This window comes from Arabidopsis thaliana, chromosome 4 (genome assembly GCF_000001735.4).
Source record: "Arabidopsis thaliana chromosome 4, partial sequence".
Lineage (NCBI taxonomy): Eukaryota > Viridiplantae > Streptophyta > Magnoliopsida > Brassicales > Brassicaceae > Arabidopsis > Arabidopsis thaliana.
In genome coordinates this window covers 11,560,976-11,584,328 of record NC_003075.7, presented here as the reverse complement: position 1 = coordinate 11,584,328, position 23,353 = coordinate 11,560,976, and the positions used below count along the sequence as shown (strand labels likewise).

Here is a 23,353-nt window from a genome sequence, read left to right as displayed (position 1 = left end):
ACAATAGACATAAACTAAGAAAGGCGGAAAATTATGACATAAATTTTCCTTCCCGTTTTGTTGCTATTTGGCCACGAGTTATCCGCTTAACTTGAGGAATAGAAAGCCAAATACTGAATTTTGTGGTTCATAGTGCTCCTCATGAATCCTTATCTTTGTAACTATTTAAGTTAAAAGGTCTAGTTGATGTTTTGTAACATACACTGATTATAGTCTGTACAGAGCCATGTGAACAGACTAGTTGTTAACATATTTAAAACAACTCTCTTTTTAAGACTCTACTTTGATTAATATGAGAATGTAGCTATTGATTATTTGTTACTTAACAGAGGGCATTTTAGTCATTTATATATATATGAGAATGTGAATGATCCATTGAAATGATCAAACTAACAAAGCTCCATCCAAATGATGCATTTAGATGAATTAGCAAATGATCAAACAAACAGGGCATAAATCATCTTCTGGTTATAAGCTTAACAAGCTCAATAGCTTCTTTTAATCTTCTCTCACTCTTTTCTTTTCCAGTCTGTCCCTTAACGTTCCTGAAATCATACACAATATCTTTAGATTAGAACATGTTTGATTCATACTTTCCTTATCTGGATCTGACCCAAAGTTTCTAGACAAGAAAACGGGAAAGAAGAAAAACTAACCGTTTCTCGATGTTTGCCTTACGAGTTAGCTCCTCAACTAAGACGTGTAACCGTTTTACCAGTGCAGGAAGCTTTCGAACTGCTTCTACGCCTTTATGGCTACTGCATATTTTCTTCAGAACATCTGATGCAATGAAATATGCTTCTTCTTTGTTCCTGAAAACGAGAAAAACAACGCAAGAATGAGAAATTATGAAACTTAAAACTTAAAAAGAAGACTTGAGAACTAAATGAAGACCTGAGTAGTTCCCAGAAGATTGTCTGAATGGAACCTTTCGTGTTGATTAGCTCATCTGCCATTTGTGGATAACGAGCAAGATGTCCCAAAGTTGATAGTGCATGTTTTGAAACTTGTTGATCAGGGATGCTTCTGCTTGCAGACCGGATCAATGTTAGCAACTTTTCTATAGCTCCAGCTGCCACAAGCTCTTCACAGCATTTGTCAGAGTATTTGGTTGCCGATTCTGTAGAGGAAACATGTTATGGGTTGTTCACATGGTTCTGTAAATAACGGAAGCTGAGAAACTCACCCAAAGTTTCACAAATGTGAAGAATGTTGTGGACGTTTTTCATGCTCAGTAGTTCCGAAAGCGCAGAAAGAAGCTTGTTTATCAACCGTTTCTTGTCATCTATGTTTGCTGCAGAAGTTTGCATTCGTACTCTCAGATCCAGAACTTGAGCCTTTGATGCTTTGCGTGTGAGATAACCTCTCCAGTGTGACTGAGATATATAAGGGTAAAATGAAACTTGAAACTGTTAGTTAAAGAATATTACTGAAAGTGCAGGACAAAAGATAAAAGTAGCTTTGGTCATATCTTACTTGAATCATGACAATGTTATGTCTTTCCACAGAAGTTTTTCGTCTGGCAAATAAACCTCGAATATGACTCTGTATTAAGACTGCTGATTTTATTCTCATATTCTTTGAATGGAGAAATTCTCTCCACCAACGCTGCACTTTAATGACGGAATGTAGCATTTTTGTCATCCCAAAGCTGTGTTGTGGAAGTCTTGAAACGCCTTCGTCAAGTTTTGAATAGAGAGTAGAAGCTCCTACGATATTTCAATTTGAGTAACCATTAGTATGCTGAAGAAAGCATAATCCCAGCCAGAAACAATTATATGCAATCAGCTAAAAGCAAGATACTGAAGAAATAGCTTAATCACCTTGAAGCCTGCTTCGAACAATTTGTCCCCTAACAAGCCGTTGAACCTGTGTGGCTGCATGCTTGCAACGATGAAATGACATCATGCAGTTAAATTTTCGGATAGCACTCTGAATGCTTATCGTTGCTTCTCTCTGAAGACAAAACTTCCTTCTCGCCAACCAACCACGGCAGTATCTCTACAGTTAGATGCAGGAAGTTAATAAAGCAGGAGTAGAGCACAAATGAAGCAATGAGCGATACAGATTCTTGCTCTGGTTTTATGTAAGAATATTTTAAAACCAAGGGACACCTCAATCGAAAAGAAAGGCTAATGAGACAAGAAAATGGGAGACAAAAAGAAGTGACAAAGAGGAAATTAAAACAAATTGGGACAAGCACAGCAGGTAACAAAAGAGCTACAACCTTTTTTTTTATAGAGACTGAATAATGGACAGTACCATAAGCAAAACATCGGACGACCTTAATAAACTTACTTGAATAAGTATGGAAGAAAACTTGTATGTCCGATTCATTCTGCGTGTGATCCATCCACGAACATAAGATTGGATGGTGATAGAAGAGATAACTTTTTCTTTATAACTCCTCCAAGCTAGTTGAATTCTGAGTGCTGCTTTCAGCTCATGATGAAGGTTGCTCTGATGTCTCCTTACAGCTTTCTGAATGACGGAAACAGATTTCCTCAACTTGATGAAACGACTTCGATCAACAATGAACTTGACATATCTAGCTACAGGTTTTAAGTTGGCCGATCTTTCTGCAGAAATAACAAAACTTTCATTAGAGAGCAACTTTTTGATCTGTCAATGGCAATGAATATGCACGAACAAATAATTACCAGATAAATGTAAAGTAACTTCCTCAACATTGAATTTCTCAACAACTTGTATATTTTTCACTGATAACCATGTCCGAACAGCAGCTTGTAAGAAGCAGATTGCTCTCATCTTATTTCTAAACTTGCGGCGTGCATGAAGTCCCCTAATATTCGATTGTATGATCACTGCTGCAATTTCTGCAAGTAAGAGGTATGCTGAAATCAAATAATGGATAGAGTTTGATATTCAATACTCTATCTACCAAGTACCAAAAAGTAGATAAATAATCACCGAATCAAAATACAGTAATACAATCAAGTGACATCTATAAGAGTCAGATCATGAAAAGGTGATGGGTATCGAAAACAAGCTTATGATGTAAAACTTGAGAAGGGTAGATATGGAACTTGAATTACCTCGTTGGGAATCCGTGGTGCATTTTCTAGACAAGGAGCCTTGCAGAGTATGGCTATTAGCTTTTCCAACAGAAATTTGATTTTGGTTGGCCATGTCCTGCCACCAGGCTTTGATTGCCTGGAACCTTTTAGTAGCATCTACAAGTAGAATTTACTTTTGACAATCAATACCATGTATTTAGAGTATACCAAGCATGCTTGCTTCATTCAACCAATTGTAAGAATCTGTAGACTCTATAAGAAACTAGGGTGAGAAACCACTTATAGACTATCAGGCATCTAAATAAAAAGATCCAGTTCCTCATTTCTAAGATCATATACTCTAGGGAAATTAAGAAAGATAACCTTCTCCATTTTCTCTGTCTGGTTCCTCGATTGTAACTGCTTCAGAGCTGCTGCAACTGATTCTGATGCGCGAATATCTCTTCTCCTGAACTTGACAGCTAGAGCACAGCAACTTATGAAAATTCAGTTGCTCCTGAGAAAAGACGGAATTTGTAAGATAACCTGCCAATGTAAAATCTAACTTCCATCCAGAAAACTAATCAAGGAAGCCATATTTTGTTGGTAAGAAAGGAATACCAAATTCTCCTTGACGATCAGCTTTGATGATAGGAAAGCCAACAGTATAATCACACTTTGGTTGCTAACTACTGCATTATGTTCCAGTAAGTCACCAATCTGTAGGACCTATATAAATCAACAAGATTTGTCAGGAAACTGATAGCACTAACGTGACCATACATACAGAATATGTTAGCCTATTGAAGAAAATCATCTATTGTAAAGAAACAAAGGGCCCCTCAGTAATTCAATCTTCGTATCTTTAGTAATCTTTTTCTTTCTAAACTTAAGAATAACTAGACATTCACTGGCTGAAATTAGTACCTCAGGAAAGCTTCCCAAAAGTGCTGTCAACTTTTGCGACAGAATAAAATTTTGAACTGCATCATGGTAATCGGTATTGGACATTACTGATTGAGGGCCTTCTTGACCACCAGGATCCTGGATATAAACATTTATTCAGAAAATATAGCCAGCCTGTGTCATAAGATACGTGAAGAGAAATGGCCTAGGTAAACTTCAATGCATTTAACCTGATTTCGAGTTAAGAACATTTCATACCTCTCTGTGTAGACATCGACAGCAAACTTCTTGACGAAAATAGTAGTCAAGCAAGAACCATATCCCCTTTCCATCCACCAATGATGCAAAGCTTTCTAACTTGAAGTCATTCTTCCTGGTAATTGACTTAGTGAAGATTGCAAGTATTGTACACGGTTAGACATATATAACATAGGCAAAGAAAGCACCCACAACTCATAGTAAGGAAAGTAATATGAATACGCTGATATAAGAATTAAGAAGCTACCTGGATCCAGTTCAAGAGCATTTCCAGAGGAGTAGACATGGTAATTTGATTATTCTGTAAAGAAACCCAAAAAAAAGACTTATTGAGAGAAAAATTAGTGTAACTAGAGAAGTGTCACCATTAAAGATCTGATTGACAGTCTTTTAGTAGAAACTACATATAGATTCAAATAACTAACAATGGCTAGAAATTGGAATGAATTATTGGAACCAAGGAAATTAAGCGAGCCTTAGCCTTACCTGTTCCACTCCCTGGACTTTGTAGATTTCCTCTGTCAAGAGTCTCCCATTAATCAGAAGAGGCAGCTGCCCAGTTCAAAGAGTATACATAACCAATGAAAATCCGACGACACTTGCAGCAATCCACCAAAAAAAATGGACAAAGAAAAAGAAGAAACACTCACCTGCAAATGTACAAAAATGTTCCATAGTAGTGAAATAGTGAGCTCTCTGTCACCATCTGCAACATCTTCCCCAGTTATCATCATTCCTTCGTCATCTTTTAACGAAACACCAGCATCCTTAAGATATTGAAGTGCAATTCTACAATTGGCCAAGTTCTTCTTTCGATTGTCGGATGGAACTACCATTTTCTGTTTGATAAGAACCCTCATAAGATCAAACTCACTCCCTCAATAAGACAAACTGGAAGTTCTTGCTTAAAAATCAATATAAAGAGTAAAACAGACCGTGAGAATGGACGGATCATGAAGTAGTAGTTGAATAGCTCTGCAGAGCCGCACGCCATCTTGGAGGTCAGCAAACAACTCTCTCACTCTAAAGTTGTATTCAACTAAAGGAGACTGCAAGAGCCATTCCAGTTATTGAAGTTAGCGAAACATCATACACTTAGCAATCGAGATCTCATATAAGACATTGCATTGACTCTTAACTAAAAATCACCTGCTGATAAGGTATTTTGTATCCTATAATCACTAGATGCGCTAGGAGATTCCCTTCTCCATGCATTACATCAGAGGACAATAATTCTATGTTCAAAGCCAAAAAAATGGAAAATTAGCCGCAGTAAACATGAAAAAAGCGACAAACTAAACAGCAAAATCTAAGAAAGTACCACATATAAGTTGGTGGCTAGACTTTATACTAGATTTCTCTGAGAACATGAGGGGTGAGCCACCATCTATCCCATCAATCCCATACTTGAGCGAAAGGCAGCTTTGAGATTTGGCTCTATCAATTACAAGAACCAGCAACAGAATCCTCTTCAAAATCACATTTCCAAGAGCTTCATAGTACCCTGGTCTGTATAAACCCTCAACCATCTTGTTATAAACATAAGATCTAGCAAGGCCATCGTGGGAAAAGAACTGCTTACTAATTACCATCTTCAAGAACGCCATTTCTTGATCTGAGTTAACTTCACTATCAGACAAAAAGGAATCACCACCAAAGATGATATATAACCCTAAACGAAGCCAAACTTGGTTATAGCTCATCAGTGCCTTGATGGCCTTCTCCTTCATTCCAAAATCAGTTACAAGAGGGCATTGTGGTTTCATTTTTATCCTCCCTTCATCTATATTCTGAAACAAGAACAATTTGACAAAAAAAACTTAAAATTAGCCAACAAACAGTATAAAAGACACTATTTTGATACACATGGAGATATGTTTACCTTTGAAACACGAGTCATCACATCAAAAATCTCCTTGCAACTTCCCAAACTCAAGTGAAATTGCATTCTTTGCTTCAAATCATCTAAACTACACACATCTCTTAAAGATTCTCTCAACGTAGAATACTTAGAACCAGTCAAGGAAGAGTCAATCTCTGAACGTTTTTTCTCACCACACCAACCTAAATTCCTCAACCTTTTAGGGCTTCTCCACATTGTATCAACTCCAACAGATTTACTATTTCCTAAAGCCTCACCACTATCTCTCTTCCCCTTACCTAAATTCCCAACACCAGACTCGTTCTCGAACGGATCGCAACCGCAATTTTCCGGGTTTTCAAACAAGAAATTGAGCCACACAGTAAGTGATTTAGCAAGAGATCTAAGATTCTTCTCTTTCGTCAACTCAGCCTTGCGTGAAGATTGAGATTGCTGAAGTTCAAATGCTTTGAGCCGCCTCGACGATGTTGATACCTTAGACCGAGATGCATAAGAATGAACCATTGAAGGACGACGGAAATTAGAAGACGAAGATTTTGGGGTTTGCTTTGATGCAGTGAAGAAATGCGGATACGGAGATTTACTAATATTCGAATTCACAACGGAAGTACGCCGCGGCGTTTTGAAATTGGATATGTCACTGAGTAACGATGACGCCGGATTACGTGGCGGCGCCGGTGAAGCGCACGGCGGTTCGTTTTCATCCATCGGAGATTTGTTAGAGAGAAAGAGTCGTTTGTTCAAATTCAAAATTCGAAAGACAGTAAACACTAAAAGGAGTGACACTAAAAGGAGTGAACACTAAAAGGAGTTTATTGATATTCTAACGGTTCCAGAAATAAGGTTGCAAATCTCGCCGCTTTACTTTATTCGATATGAACATCGTGACGTTTTAGTAAGCTGAAAACGCCGAGACGTTTTTAAGATTTTTTTTCACTGCAAAGAAACGCTGGCGTCAGATGCTTATTATAATTGGTTCGTGTAAAACACGCGCTTTCTTATTCGTTGAGCTACTGTCACAACAGATAAACATGCGAAAAAAAAGAGCGAACCTTTAACCAGTCGCTTTCGTTAATTCAAAGCTTTAACGTAGAAGAAGCTGATTTAAATCCCAAATTCATTTCAACGTAGAAGCTTCTACAGATTCGATTTGGGTGTTTTTGGTTTTGGATTTGGTAAAGCTTCTCGGTCACTTGCTCGGTGATTGAAACTGAATCGATTGTGATTGTGATTGTGATTGTGATTGTGATTGTGAGGGAATTATGGCTCAAGCCGTAGAAGAGTGGTACAAGCAGATGCCGATTATAACCCGGTCGTATCTCACGGCGGCTGTAGTCACCACCGTCGGGTGTTCGCTCGAGGTTTGAAGTTCTCTGACTCATGAAAGCCTTTAGCTTTGCTCTGATTGATCTGATTAGTTTTTCCTTGAAAAATTGAATCTTTGTGTTTCTGTTATGTATGTGGATGGTTTTGTTTTTTTGATGTAAAAGGTAACTCTTTATTGGAATTGGGGTGGCTAACGAATGGTTAAGTTTAGAGCTAAGTGTTGTGGTGTTATGGCTTATGATGTAACATTTTGTGGAACATTTTTTTGTTTTGCAGATTATATCTCCTTATAATCTCTACCTAAATCCTACCCTTGTGGTGAAGCAATACCAGTTCTGGCGTCTTGTCACAAATTTCCTTTATTTCCGAAAGATGGGTAAAATTATCTTCAGCTCTTTGTGTTGGTTATATATTATTAGTATTCTGAGAAATGTTCATATCTTTCTCATCTTGGACTATTGTTGTGCTGTTTTTCATATGATATAGTCTTCCTTAGATTACTAGGAATGATCATGATTGCTAATAAACTCACATAAGTGATGAATAATTCCTAGTTTTGTCTGAATAATTTAGTGCTTAGAAGTGTCATAGTTATGTTTCTAGCTACGGATAAGGTCTAGCTACAACTTGTTGATGGGCTTTTAAGTTTTTGAAGATTCATTTTTTGTGATATGCTCCATTGCTCCTTGACATCTCTAGTACTATGCTCCCTGTAAGGATTTATTTTCTTTGTGATTGTTAATTAGAAGCTGACTTGTTCTTGTTATCAATCTTTTGCAGATTTGGACTTTTTGTTCCATATGTTTTTTCTAGCTCGATACTGCAAACTGCTCGAAGAAAACTCCTTCAGGGGAAAGACCGCGGATTTCCTTTACATGCTCTTATTCGGGGCAACTGTTCTAACTGGTATTGTTCTCATTGGCGGAATGATACCTTATTTGTCTGTTTCATTCTCCAAAATCATCTTCCTCAGCAATTCATTGACTTTCATGATGGTAAATTCTATTTCTCAATACCGCTATTTTTACGAATACTCAAATGATTTTGAATTCATCTCAAGACCATCTATAACACTTTTCCTATGTTCTGTAGGTCTATGTATGGAGTAAACAAAATCCTTACATCCACATGAGTTTCCTTGGCCTCTTCACTTTCACAGCAGCTTATTTACCATGGGTTAGTTGGACTTTTGCATTCTCTTCACGGAAGTTCCCTAACTAGTTTGATGCTTTAAATCGCCTCTTTTACCAAATTCTGAAATTACAGGTACTTCTTGGATTCTCTATCCTTGTTGGTGCAAGTGCATGGGGGGATTTTCTGGTACGCTATCTCTCCTAATTCGCTTTCACATATATCTTCTTCCCTTTCTGTGCATCATCATCCTTATCCGTAACCTTTATCCAAATTTATAGGGAATGATAGCGGGCCACGCATACTACTTCTTGGCATTTGTGTATCCCCGAATGACGGATCGACGTCCCTTGAAAACTCCATCTTTCCTCAAGGCCCTATTTGCTGATGAGCCAGTCGTGATTGCAAGGCCAGAAGATGTGAGATTTGCTCATGCGCCTTTTGATGAAATCCACCAAGACTGAATCTTGATCCTCCACAAAACACCAGCCACAACGCACAGTTCAAGTGTACTCAGATAATGTTATTGACTCTTGACCTTTATAGTTGTGGATAATGTGGAAGTGAGATAGTGTTGGCTCTGATTTTTTTCCCTAGTTTTCTGTCTGCTTTTCTTGTCCGATACAAATGTGTTTCCTCCTTGTGCATATGAACTCAAATTGTGTACAAAGTCTTCAAAAGTGCTAGTTTATAGTTTCGTCATTAGATCATTAGACAATGTCTCACAAAGAGAATCAATTCTTATGTTTTAACTACACAACTGGGACAACAAGGGAAGGACGCAAACAAAACCAGTACAAGCGTCTTGATAAGCCTGGTCTTTGAGTTTAATTCATAGGTAGTAATGCTTCGTCTCGTCGTCTTCATCATCCTCATCTATGGCATCATCACTGTCTTCTTCATCTTCAACCTGAAAGTCCTCATCATCCTCCTCTAGCATCATCTTCTCTGTTGCATCTCTGTCTTTCAAACCAGTGTTTAAAACCACAGTGCCTCCCTGAGAACTCTCCATATCCTTTCTTAGTTTTTCCATTTCATGTTTCTTTCTTTCTTCTTCCAACCGCTCCTTGTCCGCCTTTCTCATGTCAAGATCAGCCCTGAAGTAAAACACAAATCATGAGCGTAGAACTTGCAGACAAAAGAGGGTGAATTGAAGAGAAGAATGCATCATTACTTGTAAGTTTCCATGTATTCCTCAGCACTTGCTTCAATGGCTTTAAAGAAGCCATCCATTCCAGCACCAGAGATTGCAGAAACACCAACGGATCTTATGTTACGGTAGAACTCGTAGAGTGAAAGGGAGAGACTGTTAGCTAAGGTCGCCGTGTACGAGTTATCAGACTGAATCGCTGCTTGAAAGACCTCGAAATCTTCCATCCACTGCATAAAACCAAATCAGTACCAAAGGATTAAAGAGAAGATATTACAACACAATAATAATAAAGTAGGCAATTAAAGAAAGTTAACCTCTAAAGCAAACTTGTGATCTGCGACATCAGTTTTGTTGAAAGCCAAGACAAGAGGCAACCGAGTCTTGTAGAGAATACTACAAGCGTAAAGCATGTTGCTCATAAAAGTGATTGGGCTTGAGGAACGGGGAGTATCAACCACATAGGTGACAACAGTGGGGAAGGTTGAAGCGAAAGCTTCAGTGATTATAGCCCCAGAAGCAGACCATGTAAAGATCTCAATCTGACCAGGAGTGTCCACAAGAACATAATCAAGCTGGTCTGCACGTTTCTCAATCACAGAGACAACCTAAAACAAGTAGCAAACAAAGACAGATCAATCAATGAAAACCGAGAGAACTAACACAATGTGAGAAGAAATCAGTAATCATCTGGACTAATTCCAGAGGTATGTTTACCTCGTCGAATTTAGTAGCAAACAAGTTGAGTGAAGTGAGAATTCCACCATTAGGACCCAGATTATACTGCTTCATAACTTCCTTGTACTTGACAGTGTCTCTTATATCGATGTTGGCACCAAATGGTAGAGACATAACAGCAGGGTCAAGGTTCACCACATAACCATGGCTCTTTGAATCAAAAGTATGACAGACCAAGCGATGAAGAAAGCTAGTTTTTCCACTACCTACACATATAACAAACAAACATCTCACATGATCAAACTAATGAAATCCCTTCACAGGAAACCAAAACTTAAAACATTAGTGAGAAATGATATTATTACCTGCCATTCCAACAACGATAATAATGATAGGCTTCTTCTTGAAATTAGAAGATGAACTCGCAGCACTAACACGAAGCTTGTCCAATGAGTCAACCAGCTTTTGACTCTCTTCAACAATGTCCTTTTAAAAGTAAAAACAACAAATACAATTTCATTTCAGAGGTTTTTTCATTTGTTATTTTACAGTAACTTAGGCTAATAAACACCATCTAAAACAGTACCATGATATCATTTTGATTGTATAAGCAGATAAACCAATAGTAAAAGCCATTAAAGTGACAGAGATGAACTCATCACCTGTTCACTAGACGACTCCATAGGATCCATCAGTGGCGAAATTTGCTTTTTTCTTGTATGAATCTTTTATCTGCCAATAATCCCAAATACAGCAATTTCAGTGTCTCCATCTCCCAAATTGTTGTTCTATACAAAATCTTTATATATCACAGCAAAGACAAAGAATAAAGAATCACAAAGACGAATCCAATTTTCACAAACTTAACAATTCCATGTTTTTTTAATGTTTCATCTATGTCACTAGTTTCAAGCTCAACATACTCCAGAAAACGTAAAGAGTTTGATAGATTTTTGTAAATTGGAACTAGAATTGATTCGATAACCAAATGATATGATTATTCAACACAAGCGTAACATGTGGATTCGAGCATATCAGCACACAAATTCATACAAAATTTTCGTCATTTTTACAGGCTAAAAAAGCAGCGAAACTCCAGAAAAGAAGAAGAGAATCAAGAGGAAGACGAGAGCGAGAGAGAAAAGACCTCAGTCGTCGAAGAAAACAAAAACAGAGTTAGGGCTGATTTGTGGAGTTGTCACTGTAAAATCACATATAAATATTAATGTGAGCGACCATTTTTGGAAAATCAGGTCCAAGGCCCAATAAGTTATTTCCAGCCCATGTAATACCGAGGTAATGCAAATGATTCTCAATTTAATCATTTTATGTTGTGTAAACCCTCTTTTTGCTTGGTTTTCTCGGTTTACGTAGTTTCTTTCTTCACTGGGACTTAGTTTTATGGAAAAGCTTAAGTATATACAAATCATTAGGAGAAGAAGATGTAACAGTTGACAAAAGCATAAAGGAAACTGGAGAAGAGCATTCGTTTATTTTTTACCAAACATAACATAACAATCAACCATCGACGCAACAAATGTTAAACCTCTTGTACTACTGACCAGATTTTTCAAAGTAGCAGAAGAGCAATTTATAATTTTAACAGACATAAACTACCAAACCAAAAGTCACGGCGGGCTACAACAACTAAAAGCTGTAAAATCATTTATATGAACGTGCATTCCAAAAACTCACGCAGATTCCACACCGATTTCTTCTTCACCTTTCATTTTTTGCCCCAATTTTTTTTTTAATCTTTACTCTTCTCTTAAACAGCATCATACTCACCGTGTGAGATGGTTCAGTGACAAAGGTTTCTACTGGATCGGATGGTATTGAGCTGATACTCTCTTTGGAGGTAGCTTTCGGAGAATGAAGAGGACTAGTGCCGATGGAAGTACTTCTACCACCTGTAGTTTTTTTTTTTTCGAGTTAATGAATGAGAATAAGAAAGAGAAAGAATGAAGATGTAGTGTTACTTACCATATAGTAGATTAAGTTCAGAACCGGATGATCAAGAACATCAAGTGTTAAATCCTTGTCAAAAGCTGATACAGCCACCTGATGTTTGCATGGAATACATTAAATAACACATCACAGGATAACTAAAACAATGACGGAAGCTAAAGATTTAATTTTGAGCTTACCACAACGCATCTTATGAGGAAGCAGGTGAAGCATATAGCTGTCACAGATCCAACCTGCAATGAAAAGAGACGAATATTTGAAGGTAGAAATGTTTGGGTTCAAAGTTTTATGGAACTATATAAGACAAATTATTCACATACAGATATATGAATCTAAGTACCTCGTGGAGTTTCTTCCTTCTTCCTTTTGACTCGATAGGGAACCTTCTTAGCATGAAAAACAATCTATGGCATAAAAAAAAACACATAAGAAAAGACGGCCCAGTAAAGCCAATGAAGAACTTGCAGACATTTTGATGATGAGACATATGAAAATAACAAAAACACAGACCTTCCTCCATACAGCAAGAAGCCTAATGCGGCGATGAAAGACACAACTAGAAGAAGAAGATTAACCAAAAGAATAGGTCAATATAGATTTTAGATAAGAGAGGGAATATTATAGATTAAGCAGTAAAGGTTTTAGCAAACTTGCTTGACCAGACAAAGAACCTACCTGCGATAAATATCTTTCCAACTAACTCCACAGTGCTGTTATCATGTACCCAGATGTATGCCCAGATACCAATCTGATAGAGACATCAAATACATGTCAAACTTATTCTACATCTTTTGATTCACCTAAAATGTCTAGTGACTAAGGTCACACAGATTCTTGGTAGCAAAGAATGGTTACAGAGTTAATGAAAGAAGGACAAGGTAGGAAACACGCACAATCTACAGTTTCGAAACACCAATAATTGCAAAAGATGTATATAAATGGATCTCAGGAAACTCAGCAACTACAACATAAACGGGAATTAAAAAAAAAAGAAGCTAAAAATCAGATATGAACCTGAGCCAAATATACAGCCACGTTGACAGAAATATAGGTTATCCGCAGCTTATCTGTAGGTAAGCTTCTAGCCTGCTCATTAGTGGCAACAAAATATATACTCAGAGCTTGTTGGCAGGTTTAAAAGACAGTCAACACACATCAAAAATTTCTTTTTAGGTACCTGGTGATATATCTCTGCCCAGAACAGCACAAGCAGCGTGTATGCCGAGAAAAAGAGAAGGCCAGGAAGATCCAATAGTACCCAGCAAAGAGCCTGCATTACCTCACAGAAACATTAGATACTTAAAAAGATGCAGCTTTCAAAATCCACCATTTCCAAATCAAACATGCAAAAACCAGAACTAAGTTGAGAACACTCTCACCTTGGGATGAACAAGAAATACTTGCATGTGAAATCCAAACAGAACCGCACGAACTGCACACACACAACAGAGAAATTCAACAAAACATAATCCCAAAGGTGCTGACAAACACAAAAACCCTATCAATTGGTCAATAGAAACACACAATAATCACCTCCATTGACGACAAAGTTCATAAGATGAAACACCTTCTGAGTAGTCCAACCATACTCAGGCACTCTCATTTGGATCCTTATCAGTTGAACCTACCAATCATAATCCCATTTCAAACAAAAGGTCAGAAATTGCAACACAACTAACTAAACCCAGAAATAAACTACAGAAACAATCAATCAAACTATACAATGAGTAAGTATTTCAAAGCTCAATGATTTAGATAGAAAACGATGTCTCAACAACAAAGGTCACCTCTTTTGTTAAACAGAAGAGGAAAGATATGTCAAACACGCTAAGAAATTGATCTATAAACCTAAAAGCAAGCATTTTTAGAAAACTAATTTCACTCCCAAACAAAAAATTTCATGTATTACGAAGAAATTTGAAAGCCATACAAGAGCAACGGCGGAAACAAGAGCATAAGCACCACAAAGAGCGAAAAAGATCCCATCTTGCCACTGAGTTGACTCATTAACATCATCCCACCAACTCGTAATCGCCGTGGTTAGAATTCCAGCAATCTCCGCCGGCATCATTAGACCCGAATCCGTCATTCTCTCCTCCAGGATATCAGCTATGCTGGTGGTGGGGATTAGACTCTAATCTCGAAAATCGAGAAACCCTAATCTCTCAGCTCTTCGAAATCCAGAGAGGCGAAACAAAGGGAATGAGGATTGAGTTGTTTGAATATCTGCAAACTCACATCACAGGTCAGATGGAAGAGAAAGAGAGAGAGAGAGATGATGATGAAGGAAAGATCCAACGGTTGAGATTGATGCGATCTTTTCGATAGTGTAGCTTCTGGCTTGTTCCCTCACACGTCCTCTGAATTATTTTATCATTTGTTTTGGTCATTTAATATTTCACCTCTCTATTTTTGGGTTCAAATTTGTTGAATTTCATATATGCATGATTTGTTACTAAGAAGTCAGAATTATAAAAACAAGACATGTTTTTCTCTGATAAAAAAACATAAGATCTTTATTGTATAAAATCTTTTATTTATAGGGTTAGGTGTTATTTTTTTCTTTTTTGATACATGGGATTCTATGTTTTAACTATTTTGAGTGAATCCAAATTTGACCCCAAAAAAAGAAAAAAAAACATGTACATTATTAACAATATTTTTTTCTAATGATAGAGATGTGATGAGAAAGAGAACTGTGAGCTCGTTTAGTCAAAAAAGAAGTTTCAAAACGTCTTTTAATTTGATTTGTCACCATATAATAATTATGAATTATTTATCTATTTCCATAAAAATATATTATAGACATATTTTAGATGTTATTCTAGATGGAAAATGCGAAAAGAGTAGAGTTGGGTTTAATACAAATGTTCGAACTAAAACTTAGTGGTACCAGCAGCTTTTAATTGGTAGGTCTATCTAATCTTTAAGGAATTCTCCATATATATTTCGATATTCTTATAGTAGAATTATTGTCATTGTGACCAAAAAAAAAACGAATACAAATGAAGGATAATATATATTTTCATTCAATCTGTTAAAACGAGTTAATTTCAGTAATATGAAGATTTAAGAATTATAAATTATTCATATACATATTTGAAATCGTGTAACACATGCCATAAGATATTGTTTTGTAACAAGGTGAGTTAGGTAGGCGGCTTGACCGTGTATGAGTGTTGGAGACGTGTTGATGATACTTGCTTGATATATCCGGAATTTTGTAGACATAAAAACGTGTGTGCGTCAATAAGGGCTTGTTCGGACACTTTTAGTTGTTATATAAGGTTCATAAAATCATAGTATTATTCCGTTTAAAATTACGACAAAAGGAACAAAAGAATGAAACGAACAAAAACTGATGAATTCATCAAAGAATCTAATGAAAGAAACGTAGAACGTGTATTATAAACAAAAATTTCAATCATTTCGATTTTGACCGTCCATGTGGCTTCATCATCACTTTCCACCTCAAATTTCGTCAGAACTAGACAAATCTTTAGCATTCCGAAAACGGCCAAGCCATGACATAATTTTGTAGACCACCGCAGCGCAAACTACGGGTTCTTGTTGTATAGAGACAGCAAGAGTTTGCTGTAGTTGAACTCAACAGCCATCAAAATACGTTCGCTCCATTCTCTTATTGATCTCTGGATTCTATGTGTTGTACATGACTGTGTGAAGATTATTAAGTATCCAACACTATGATCTCGGAATCGAAGCAATGGTTCTTCTCTCCTTGTATCGAGCTCCATAAGCGTGTTGAAGTCATTAACCAACTGAGAAACCCACAAAATTCAACAAGATCTTTTATAACCAGAATTCAAGAGCTAAGGAACTTTTCATTAGTGGTCCATATTGGAGTTGTGTGCTCTCAAACTCTAGTTGATGAATTAATCAGGTGGCTACTACGTACAGAGCCAAGAGCAAAATCTTAGTCACCTGTGACAAATATGATAACATCGTCTCTTTTTTGGAATTCAAGATGTGAGCTCTTGTCCAAGTTTTGTATAACGTCACCTTCAAATCCATGTTCACTGTTCCAACAAGACCAGTTTCAGAGTAAAAAATATATACAAGCACAATTTTGTTTTAGCATCAACAAAGTTGAGGCCTGAAAATAAAGTACTCGAGCATTTGAAGATTGACTTTTGACTTGTGCTACGTAGGATCCATATATATGTGGAATATAAAGGTATTCGACGATATACCACGTTTAAACCGGGAATAGAACCGAATCCAAATTTGAATATAGACCAGACCGGATCAAACGAAAAAGGAATTCCTTGAGCATAAACTTTTTTTTCTTTTTTCATTTTAAAAGTTCGAATATATGCTCATTGACATTGTAACTTGTAAGTATGTAACACAATGAGACATTATTTTAAATTTGAAAAACTGTATGTAGATCTCATTGTCTTTACCGTAATCCACATAAATGATGACTCCTTTCTACACACGCAAGCCCTTCTGATGATCACTCTTCAAGATCCTATAGTTGAAACCCGGAACTCGATTCTCGCCGGAAACCTCCACCGCCGAGCACATACTCGGAAAAAACTTGCCACCGCCACCACGAGTCTGCCGCTTCTTCTTTCTCCATTTAGTTTTAGAGAACCAAGAACCCAACCGTGATGATGACCGATCTCTTTGTTTAAATGTATTTTTGTTTTCTTCCGAATTGCCTCTCCGTGGATCGAATTGGGGATGACATGTAGAGAAGTTTTTGAAGTAGTCGATTTCTTTACGTACAAGCGATCCGATGGTTCCTCGTGTTCCTATGGCGATTGGAGCAGCCATTGATAGAGAGTTTTTATGAACAGCTTTTCTTTTTGTTTCTCTTGATCAAGTGGTAACGAAGTGTTATTAAGATCCTTGAAGCTAAAGTAGTAGAAAATGTATTATCTTTTTATATGATAGGTGATGGCTTTTGTTGGTTGGTCATCCCATTTCTTTATCTATTTTCTTCCTTTTACTGTATTTAAGATTATTTATGTTCAAATATAATCTCACTGTTAACTTTTATATTTTTCTAATAAAAAAGACTACTAGGATCGGTCCATCAACATTTTAGACGTAATATGTATAGATAAATGCATATTATTTTGGACATTTTAACAAAGACATGTCGAAGATTGAGGATTTTAAGCGAATATAGAAGTAGAGATGTTGTTCCAAAATGAACAGCCGAACAACGCAAATACAATGACACAAGGTTGTTAGAGAAATGACAAAATATGATTCGGTTGATAAATTACATAAAACTATTTTTAAATTAGACTACAATATTCGAACAACCTACATTTTCTTTTTGGCTACACCCAACTTTTTATTTAAATCCATTATACAGTAATCTGACCTTTCTCTAACATTTAAATCATGATGGGCTAATTCAACTATTTTTCCTTCTATCATGCCGTAGATTATTTTTCACTTAGATTAGTATGTTTCTCCTTTTACCATAAAGTCAGGGAACATAATAATTTCGATCAATCCCACAAACAAACTAGAGACGGCCAACAAACCGGAATTAACCACCAAACCAACCAAATTTATCACTGAACCAAGTTTCTCAAATGGGCCCAATACAAAGATTCAGTTCGGCCCAAATAGTAGATTGGCGCTATAACGATAACGATTCTTAGGGCATTTACCACAGCATCAACAATGGCTTCGCCGGCGTTAACCGGCGGTTACCGGAACCTCACTGCGCCGGTATCTCTCCTGCGTACTTTAGCGTCCACCCGTGTCACTACTCCATTGTTTCGTTCCAACAAACACTCTCCACGTTTCATTTCTTCTCCAAAGAGATTCACTTGCTTGTCCTTACTCAAAACCGATTCTCAAAATCAAACCACACTCTCTTCTTCTTCCAATTCTGGGTATGTTTAAAGTCTGATTCTTTTGATTCAATTCGTTCAAATTTCGATACTTTACTGTGAAATGTGTTTTTTTTCAGATACCATGAATACAATCGATTGATGCCATGTCCTGCATATAATCTTCCACCAAGAATTGAACATATGGTTGTGTTAGAAGACGACGTTCTTGTATCTGAGTTTATCTCTAAACAATTAGATCTTCCTCCTTTGTAAGTCACTAACTCTTTGTGGTCTAAGTACTCGTATGTTTAGAGCTTGGAATGGAGTGTATATAAAAAAATTTTCATTCTATGAAGATATGTTGCAGATCTTATTCGATTTGGAGCTGTACATTACGCTCTTGTATGTCCTAAACCTCCACCAACTGCGACTCCTGAGGAAATTATACTGTTTGAAGAAGTAACCTCTCCTTCTGTACTAAAGAAGAGATCTTCTATTAAAGGAAAAACTGTTAGAGAAGCTCAGAAAACGTTTCGTGTGACTCATACCAATCAGTATGCTGAAGCTGGAACTTATTTGCGTGTTCATGTTCACCCGAAACGTTCTCCAAGGTATTTACATATTTTAAGGAATGTGTTTTGAAATTGGAAGGTTTGGTGATTGTCAATTGACTTGAGGGTGTGTTGTTTATCAGGTGTTATGAAATTGATTGGAAGTCACGGATTGTTGCTGTGACTGACTCTTATGTCATTTTGGATAAACCTGCCGGGACTACGGTGTGTAATATATCCATTAGGCTTTCTTTTCAATATTCTTGACCATTGTAGTTGCATTAGATATCTTGCAAAAAAAGTACTTCACCTTGTAAATATTGTTGGACTAGTTTTATACATTATGTGACTGTAACTTACTATCAAAATGTTTTATTGTGTTCCATTTCTTGGGTATGCAGAGATATTTCTTTTCATCAATTTCTTAGAAACTTCTGATTGTGGTTTAAGTACTGAACTTAGCGATTGAATGTGTTGACCTACATTGGAATGTTATCAGGTTGGGGGCACGACGGATAACATCGAAGAGAGCTGTGCTACATTTGCCTCACGTGCATTGGATTTACCAGAACCACTGAAAACAACGCATCAGATTGATAACTGTACAGAAGGCTGGTACTGTCCTGTAAAAGCTTTTTCATGCTTTGAAGTTTGTTAAGTTAACATCTTTTAAGTGACCAGGTTAAATTGCTTTCTTTCTCTACAGTGTCGTCTTTGCTAGAACAAAAGAGTACTGCTCGGTCTTCCACACAAAAATAAGAGTGAGTTTGCTTTACAATGCTGTTTGACTGGAAACAGGAACAAGCTGTGCTGATTAGTTAATTTTTTCAATACGTTTTGTTCTTTATTCTTATTTTCAAGAATAAAGAAGTGAAGAAACTATATCGTGCTCTTGCTGCGGCACCTCTTCCCATTGGAATTATCTCACATTATATGCGCCCAAAAAATATGGCTCCAAGACTCGTAGCCGAAGGTAAACACTACAGAAATGTCAAGAATCATCATCAGAACATATTTTGAATATTCGATGCTATGGATCTTCTTAGTGATGTGAATATTTCTTGAAATGCAGATTCAATTCAAGGCTGGCACTTGTGTCAACTTGAGGTTTTAGAATGTAAGAAGATTCCTTGGCCCGATGCAGCTACTGAGAAGAAACACGATATTGAAGACTGTGGATGGACTTCAAAAGAGTTTGCTTATGAGTGTACAATAAACCTTTTAACAGGCAAGACTCACCAGGTATGTTCATCGACCCATATCCTAATAGACATGATAATCATATGAATATGTTGGGATCATCCAGTTGCTATGTTGAATGGCTTTTCAGATCCGGGCCCAGCTTGCAGCTTGTGGGGCACCGTTGGTTGGTGACTCTATGTACATGCCAGCAGCGATTGCAGAAATGGGGAATCCTGATACCAACCCGTATGGGAAAGCAAAGAAACATTACACAATGGAGGAGAACCAAAAGGAAACCGCTGTTGCCGAATGGATTGATAGACATGGCAAGGAACCGAGGGTAGGAATCGGTCTTCAAGCTTGTCAAATCTCATGGGACGATGATGATGGCGAGCACTTCTATGAAGCTGGGACTCCATGGTGGAGATGAAACACATGTTCTGATGTCGAGGATCTTATCTAAACTTGCCGCAGTAAATGAGAGGTAAAGAACTTTTTGTTATACACAAGGAATATGTCTTGTTTATTGGAACTGATTTCTACAAAACAGCTTACTATTACATTACTCTCCTACTTAATGGAAGAATCAAATAAGAAAGAAATTTGTGTCTTCCTTTTGTTTCAGGCACCAATCATCTTTTGATAGAGCTCTGTGCTGGAAGATGAAGTTTTTGTACCAAGAAGCTGACAGTCTCGGGGTTCTCTCTTGAGTACTGAAATCGACATGGTACATACCGAACCTTATGGTATAACCGGATATCCACTCGAAGTTGTCTAGTAAAGACCAGGCGAAGTATCCTCTTACATCTGCTCCTTTCCTATTTGCACAAGTAGCTTTAGGGTTTAGAATCGAGACATATATGAGTTTTTTCTGAAGTTGAAGCATAATTACCTCATTGCTCTTTTGAGTGCATCTAAGTAGTTGCTCATGAACTTCACTCTCTGGTAATCGTTTAACAATACTCCGGTATTGTTCTCACCAAAACCTGCAAAATTGATGAGATCAAAAACTGTCGCAGAAATTGCAGAGACAAAGACGAGTGCCGACGTGCTTACCGTTTTCTGTTACATACAATGTAATGTTTTTGTATCGCTCTGTTGCATACATCAACATCTCCTCCATTCCTTGTGGATAAACAGAAAGCCAATTTACTCCAGTCTGCATCATTACCATAATCAAACACCTCAGAAATGTTTCTAAACAGTTTTACTTTCGATTGGTTGGTCTACCTACTGGTTCTCCTAAACGTAAACCGTCTTTGAGGGCGTTTGCATAGACAAAACCTTCAGCTCTCGAACCTCCTTTGCCCGGTTCACATACGGAATGCAGACAATCTTTCGCGTATCTGCTTGTGTACTGATTAATCCCAATGAAGTCTAATGCATTCTTGGAGCTTTTAAGATCATCCTTCGTGAATTCAGGAAGATCATCGCCAAGAATTTCTCGCATTTCTCTTGGATATCTTCCAAACACAACCGGATCCAAGAACCTGCATTTTTCGCACTCTTTCGATATCAAAACCCCGGTAATGGCGCTAAGGTGGGAACAATATTTTGAAAACCAATCCAGCTTACCAAGTCAAATAGAAAGCTTGAGCTCTGTCAGCAGCTAATCTATCTGCTAAAGAATCACTAATCGGTTCAAACCAGATTGTGTTCATAACAATACCGATCTGTCCTCTTTGTTGTTCCTAAACGAAACCAATCTTAAATTAAAAGAGTTTTGAAATATTTAGTACACGGTAACAATATTGATTATTTTTTATTTTTTTTTTGTCACACACGGTAACAATATTGATATACCTGAAATTTTGTACGGTATAAGTTGACGGCGGCTAAATGTGAAAGGATAATGTTGTGAGCGGCTACAAGTGGCTCTATGTAAGAATCGCCACACGAGCAGTTTCCAAAAGGCTTGGAACAACGTGAAGGCGGGTAAGTTCCTGTCCGGTAACCCAAAATCACTTGAACGTTTGGTTCGTTGAAAGTAGACCAGAATTTAACCCTGTCTCCAAAGTGTCGGAAGCAAATATTTGCGTAATGTTCGAAATCTTCCCTGAGACCAACAATTATCTTAATTTCAGTGTATCATTGTACTGTATGTGTCTACTTGTACATATGTGTTGTGTGTGTGTATCTACGTACCGGATTTGGGGGTTTAGCCAACTTCCGTATCTATATTCGAGTTCTTGAGGAATGTCGTAATGTGTCAACGTGACAAATGGCTCGATTCCTGAGAATGATTGTGCTAAGTATTGTTTTTTTTCTTATCTTGGTCTTGAGAAATATTCTCAAGAAAATTTAATTATTACCTGTTTTGAGAATATCATTGATCATTCTGTTGTAATGATCGATACCACCCATGTTCACATCTCCAAATCTTCCCTCTGGGAAAACAAACAGAAGTTTTTGAAAACACAAAAAAAAAGTTTGATATATAGATACATGAAAAAATAAAATCTCACTTGGAAGAATCCGAGCCCATGATAAAGAAAGTCGATAGCTATTAACTCCAAGATCTTCCATCAGATCCAAATCTCCCTGTTAACGTAAGAATTACAACTTGTTTCTTGCTAGACACTTATTACTGTGAGATTTGTATCGAAAATTGATATTTGATGTATAGATTTACAGTTAGTTACCGGATATCGATGGTAATGATCAACAGCGACTTTCCCATGGCTTCCATCCGCAATTTTTCCTGTACAAAGATATATCAAGAAAGGTATACGTCAGTTTCTTATGGTGACTTGAGAGACAAGAATGGTAACAAAAACCCTAAAAGTTTTGAATTTTTTGTTATAGCTTAAATCACAATTTACAAAATGGTTTCATGAGATCTTACCAGAGATGTTTGTGAAAACGTCCCAGTTGCTTAGGGTTTTGCCGTCAGTTAAGTAAGCTCCTTCATACTGAATATACCATAAGAGCACACAACAAAACTAATGTTAAAACACAAGATTGTATTATACTTGAGGACTGAAGTAAAAAAGAAAGAAGAACTAAGAACCTGGTAAGCAGAAGAAGCTGTGCCAAAGAGAAAGTTTTTTGGAAAATGGAAAGTTTCTTCTGCGTGAATCTCTTTCAATGAGATATGATCATCATACCATCTTGTTGAAGATGACAATGAGACCAAGGTTGTGATGATGAAGCAGAGCCAAAGTCGGAACTGAGAAAGGTACATTGATGACTTAGTCTCCATTATTTCATAAACTATAGATTTTTTCATTTTGATGACTTGGTCTCCATAATTTCAGAAACTAAAGATTTTTCATTTTTTATGTGTTCGAGATTATAAGTTATATAGACAGAAAAGGAATATGAGTGGCTTCTTCACTTTTAGGTTGACAATGATATTTCACCAAACCAGCTTGCTAATGATTTGAAATTTTCAAAATTCTGACTAATGGAAAATAGTAATAAAGATTTGATGGGCCAACAAAATAATTTGTGTTGTTGAGATTAATTCAATTGTTAATTTT

At 37.0% G+C, this 23,353-nt stretch overlaps 7 protein-coding genes and 1 long non-coding RNA gene across 15 annotated transcripts; 2 read left to right on the top strand and 6 right to left on the bottom strand.

The window, feature by feature from the left end:
* Positions 1 to 255: 255 nt before the first annotated feature.
* AT4G21820 (binding / calmodulin binding protein) lies at positions 256 to 6,910 on the bottom strand. Of its 3 annotated transcripts, none has more exons than NM_001341516.1 (20): positions 6,064 to 6,910; positions 5,503 to 5,971; positions 5,331 to 5,416; positions 5,117 to 5,230; positions 4,832 to 5,020; positions 4,668 to 4,733; positions 4,429 to 4,482; positions 4,182 to 4,307; positions 3,945 to 4,061; positions 3,639 to 3,746; positions 3,402 to 3,534; positions 3,057 to 3,194; positions 2,661 to 2,837; positions 2,299 to 2,579; positions 1,824 to 2,001; positions 1,477 to 1,709; positions 1,187 to 1,376; positions 895 to 1,120; positions 657 to 812; positions 256 to 545 (listed from the first exon to the last, which is right to left on the bottom strand). In NM_001341516.1, the coding sequence occupies exons 1-20, from the start codon at positions 6,769 to 6,771 to the stop codon at positions 458 to 460; spliced, it is 3,837 nt and encodes a 1,278-aa protein (NP_001329537.1). In that variant the 5' UTR covers positions 6,772 to 6,910; the 3' UTR covers positions 256 to 457. The 3 variants fall into 3 exon arrangements, with proteins under 3 accessions (NP_001329537.1, NP_001329536.1, NP_193913.4); NM_001341517.1 differs by having other exon boundaries at positions 276 to 545; positions 2,661 to 2,855; positions 6,064 to 6,805; NM_118302.6 differs by lacking the exon at positions 4,182 to 4,307 and having other exon boundaries at positions 276 to 545; positions 2,661 to 2,855; positions 3,402 to 3,582; positions 3,639 to 3,737; positions 6,064 to 6,826.
* A 164-nt stretch (positions 6,911 to 7,074) lies between these two features.
* AT4G07030 lies at positions 7,075 to 7,304 on the bottom strand. The gene has a single exon (NR_142080.1). It is a non-coding gene; the product is annotated as an other RNA (long non-coding RNA).
* DER2.1 (DERLIN-2.1) lies at positions 7,075 to 9,233 on the top strand. Its single transcript, NM_118301.7, has 6 exons — positions 7,075 to 7,424; positions 7,666 to 7,765; positions 8,170 to 8,384; positions 8,482 to 8,565; positions 8,656 to 8,709; positions 8,802 to 9,233. Exons 1-6 carry the CDS (start codon positions 7,326 to 7,328, stop codon positions 8,982 to 8,984), a joined length of 735 nt encoding a protein of 244 aa, NP_193912.3. The 5' UTR covers positions 7,075 to 7,325; the 3' UTR covers positions 8,985 to 9,233.
* Positions 9,184 to 11,540, bottom strand: QQT2 (P-loop containing nucleoside triphosphate hydrolases superfamily protein). Of its 2 annotated transcripts, none has more exons than NM_202857.2 (7): positions 11,402 to 11,540; positions 11,011 to 11,080; positions 10,714 to 10,834; positions 10,388 to 10,614; positions 9,988 to 10,278; positions 9,695 to 9,900; positions 9,184 to 9,617 (listed from the first exon to the last, which is right to left on the bottom strand). In NM_202857.2, exons 2-7 carry the CDS (start codon positions 11,038 to 11,040, stop codon positions 9,353 to 9,355), a joined length of 1,140 nt encoding a protein of 379 aa, NP_974586.1. In that variant the 5' UTR covers positions 11,041 to 11,080; positions 11,402 to 11,540; the 3' UTR covers positions 9,184 to 9,352. The 2 variants fall into 2 exon arrangements, with proteins under 2 accessions (NP_974586.1, NP_193911.1); NM_118300.3 differs by having other exon boundaries at positions 11,496 to 11,539.
* A 193-nt stretch (positions 11,541 to 11,733) lies between these two features.
* Positions 11,734 to 14,805, bottom strand: TOM1 (tobamovirus multiplication 1). Its single transcript, NM_118299.4, has 11 exons — positions 14,247 to 14,805; positions 13,850 to 13,940; positions 13,696 to 13,748; positions 13,494 to 13,586; positions 13,331 to 13,402; positions 12,992 to 13,064; positions 12,827 to 12,872; positions 12,657 to 12,720; positions 12,496 to 12,549; positions 12,332 to 12,409; positions 11,734 to 12,258 (listed from the first exon to the last, which is right to left on the bottom strand). Exons 1-11 carry the CDS (start codon positions 14,403 to 14,405, stop codon positions 12,166 to 12,168), a joined length of 876 nt encoding a protein of 291 aa, NP_567636.1. The 5' UTR covers positions 14,406 to 14,805; the 3' UTR covers positions 11,734 to 12,165.
* Positions 14,806 to 15,834: 1,029 nt separating this feature from the next.
* On the bottom strand, positions 15,835 to 17,339 carry AT4G21780 (uncharacterized protein). 3 transcript variants are annotated; one of them, NM_001341515.1, is made up of 3 exons: positions 16,741 to 17,199; positions 16,259 to 16,353; positions 15,835 to 16,095 (listed from the first exon to the last, which is right to left on the bottom strand). In NM_001341515.1, the coding sequence occupies exon 1, from the start codon at positions 17,114 to 17,116 to the stop codon at positions 16,769 to 16,771; it is 348 nt and encodes a 115-aa protein (NP_001328477.1). In that variant the 5' UTR covers positions 17,117 to 17,199; the 3' UTR covers positions 15,835 to 16,095; positions 16,259 to 16,353; positions 16,741 to 16,768. The 3 variants fall into 3 exon arrangements, with proteins under 3 accessions (NP_001328477.1, NP_001328478.1, NP_567635.1); NM_001341514.1 differs by having other exon boundaries at positions 15,835 to 16,353; NM_118298.3 differs by lacking the exons at positions 15,835 to 16,095; positions 16,259 to 16,353 and having other exon boundaries at positions 16,585 to 17,339.
* A 612-nt stretch (positions 17,340 to 17,951) lies between these two features.
* On the top strand, positions 17,952 to 20,812 carry AT4G21770 (Pseudouridine synthase family protein; the record flags this gene model as incomplete). 2 transcript variants are annotated; one of them, NM_118297.5, is made up of 10 exons in its annotated part: positions 17,952 to 18,198; positions 18,276 to 18,407; positions 18,495 to 18,749; positions 18,833 to 18,914; positions 19,189 to 19,304; positions 19,396 to 19,450; positions 19,551 to 19,662; positions 19,762 to 19,931; positions 20,020 to 20,355; positions 20,497 to 20,812. In NM_118297.5, exons 1-9 carry the CDS (start codon positions 17,984 to 17,986, stop codon positions 20,299 to 20,301), a joined length of 1,419 nt encoding a protein of 472 aa, NP_193908.1. In that variant the 5' UTR covers positions 17,952 to 17,983. The 2 variants fall into 2 exon arrangements, with proteins under 2 accessions (NP_193908.1, NP_001329323.1); NM_001341513.1 differs by lacking the exon at positions 20,497 to 20,812 and having other exon boundaries at positions 17,952 to 18,407; positions 20,020 to 20,301.
* Positions 20,379 to 23,206, bottom strand: BGLU47 (beta-glucosidase 47; the record flags this gene model as incomplete). 2 transcript variants are annotated; one of them, NM_118296.4, is made up of 12 exons in its annotated part: positions 22,882 to 23,128; positions 22,717 to 22,783; positions 22,514 to 22,572; positions 22,337 to 22,412; positions 22,184 to 22,258; positions 22,017 to 22,104; positions 21,675 to 21,927; positions 21,447 to 21,562; positions 21,102 to 21,361; positions 20,928 to 20,996; positions 20,764 to 20,857; positions 20,379 to 20,689 (listed from the first exon to the last, which is right to left on the bottom strand). In NM_118296.4, exons 1-12 carry the CDS (start codon positions 23,098 to 23,100, stop codon positions 20,458 to 20,460), a joined length of 1,608 nt encoding a protein of 535 aa, NP_193907.2. In that variant the 5' UTR covers positions 23,101 to 23,128. The 2 variants fall into 2 exon arrangements, with proteins under 2 accessions (NP_193907.2, NP_001328261.1); NM_001341512.1 differs by having other exon boundaries at positions 20,458 to 20,689; positions 20,928 to 21,030; positions 21,106 to 21,361; positions 22,882 to 23,206.
* Between the last annotated feature and the right edge of the window lie 147 nt (positions 23,207 to 23,353).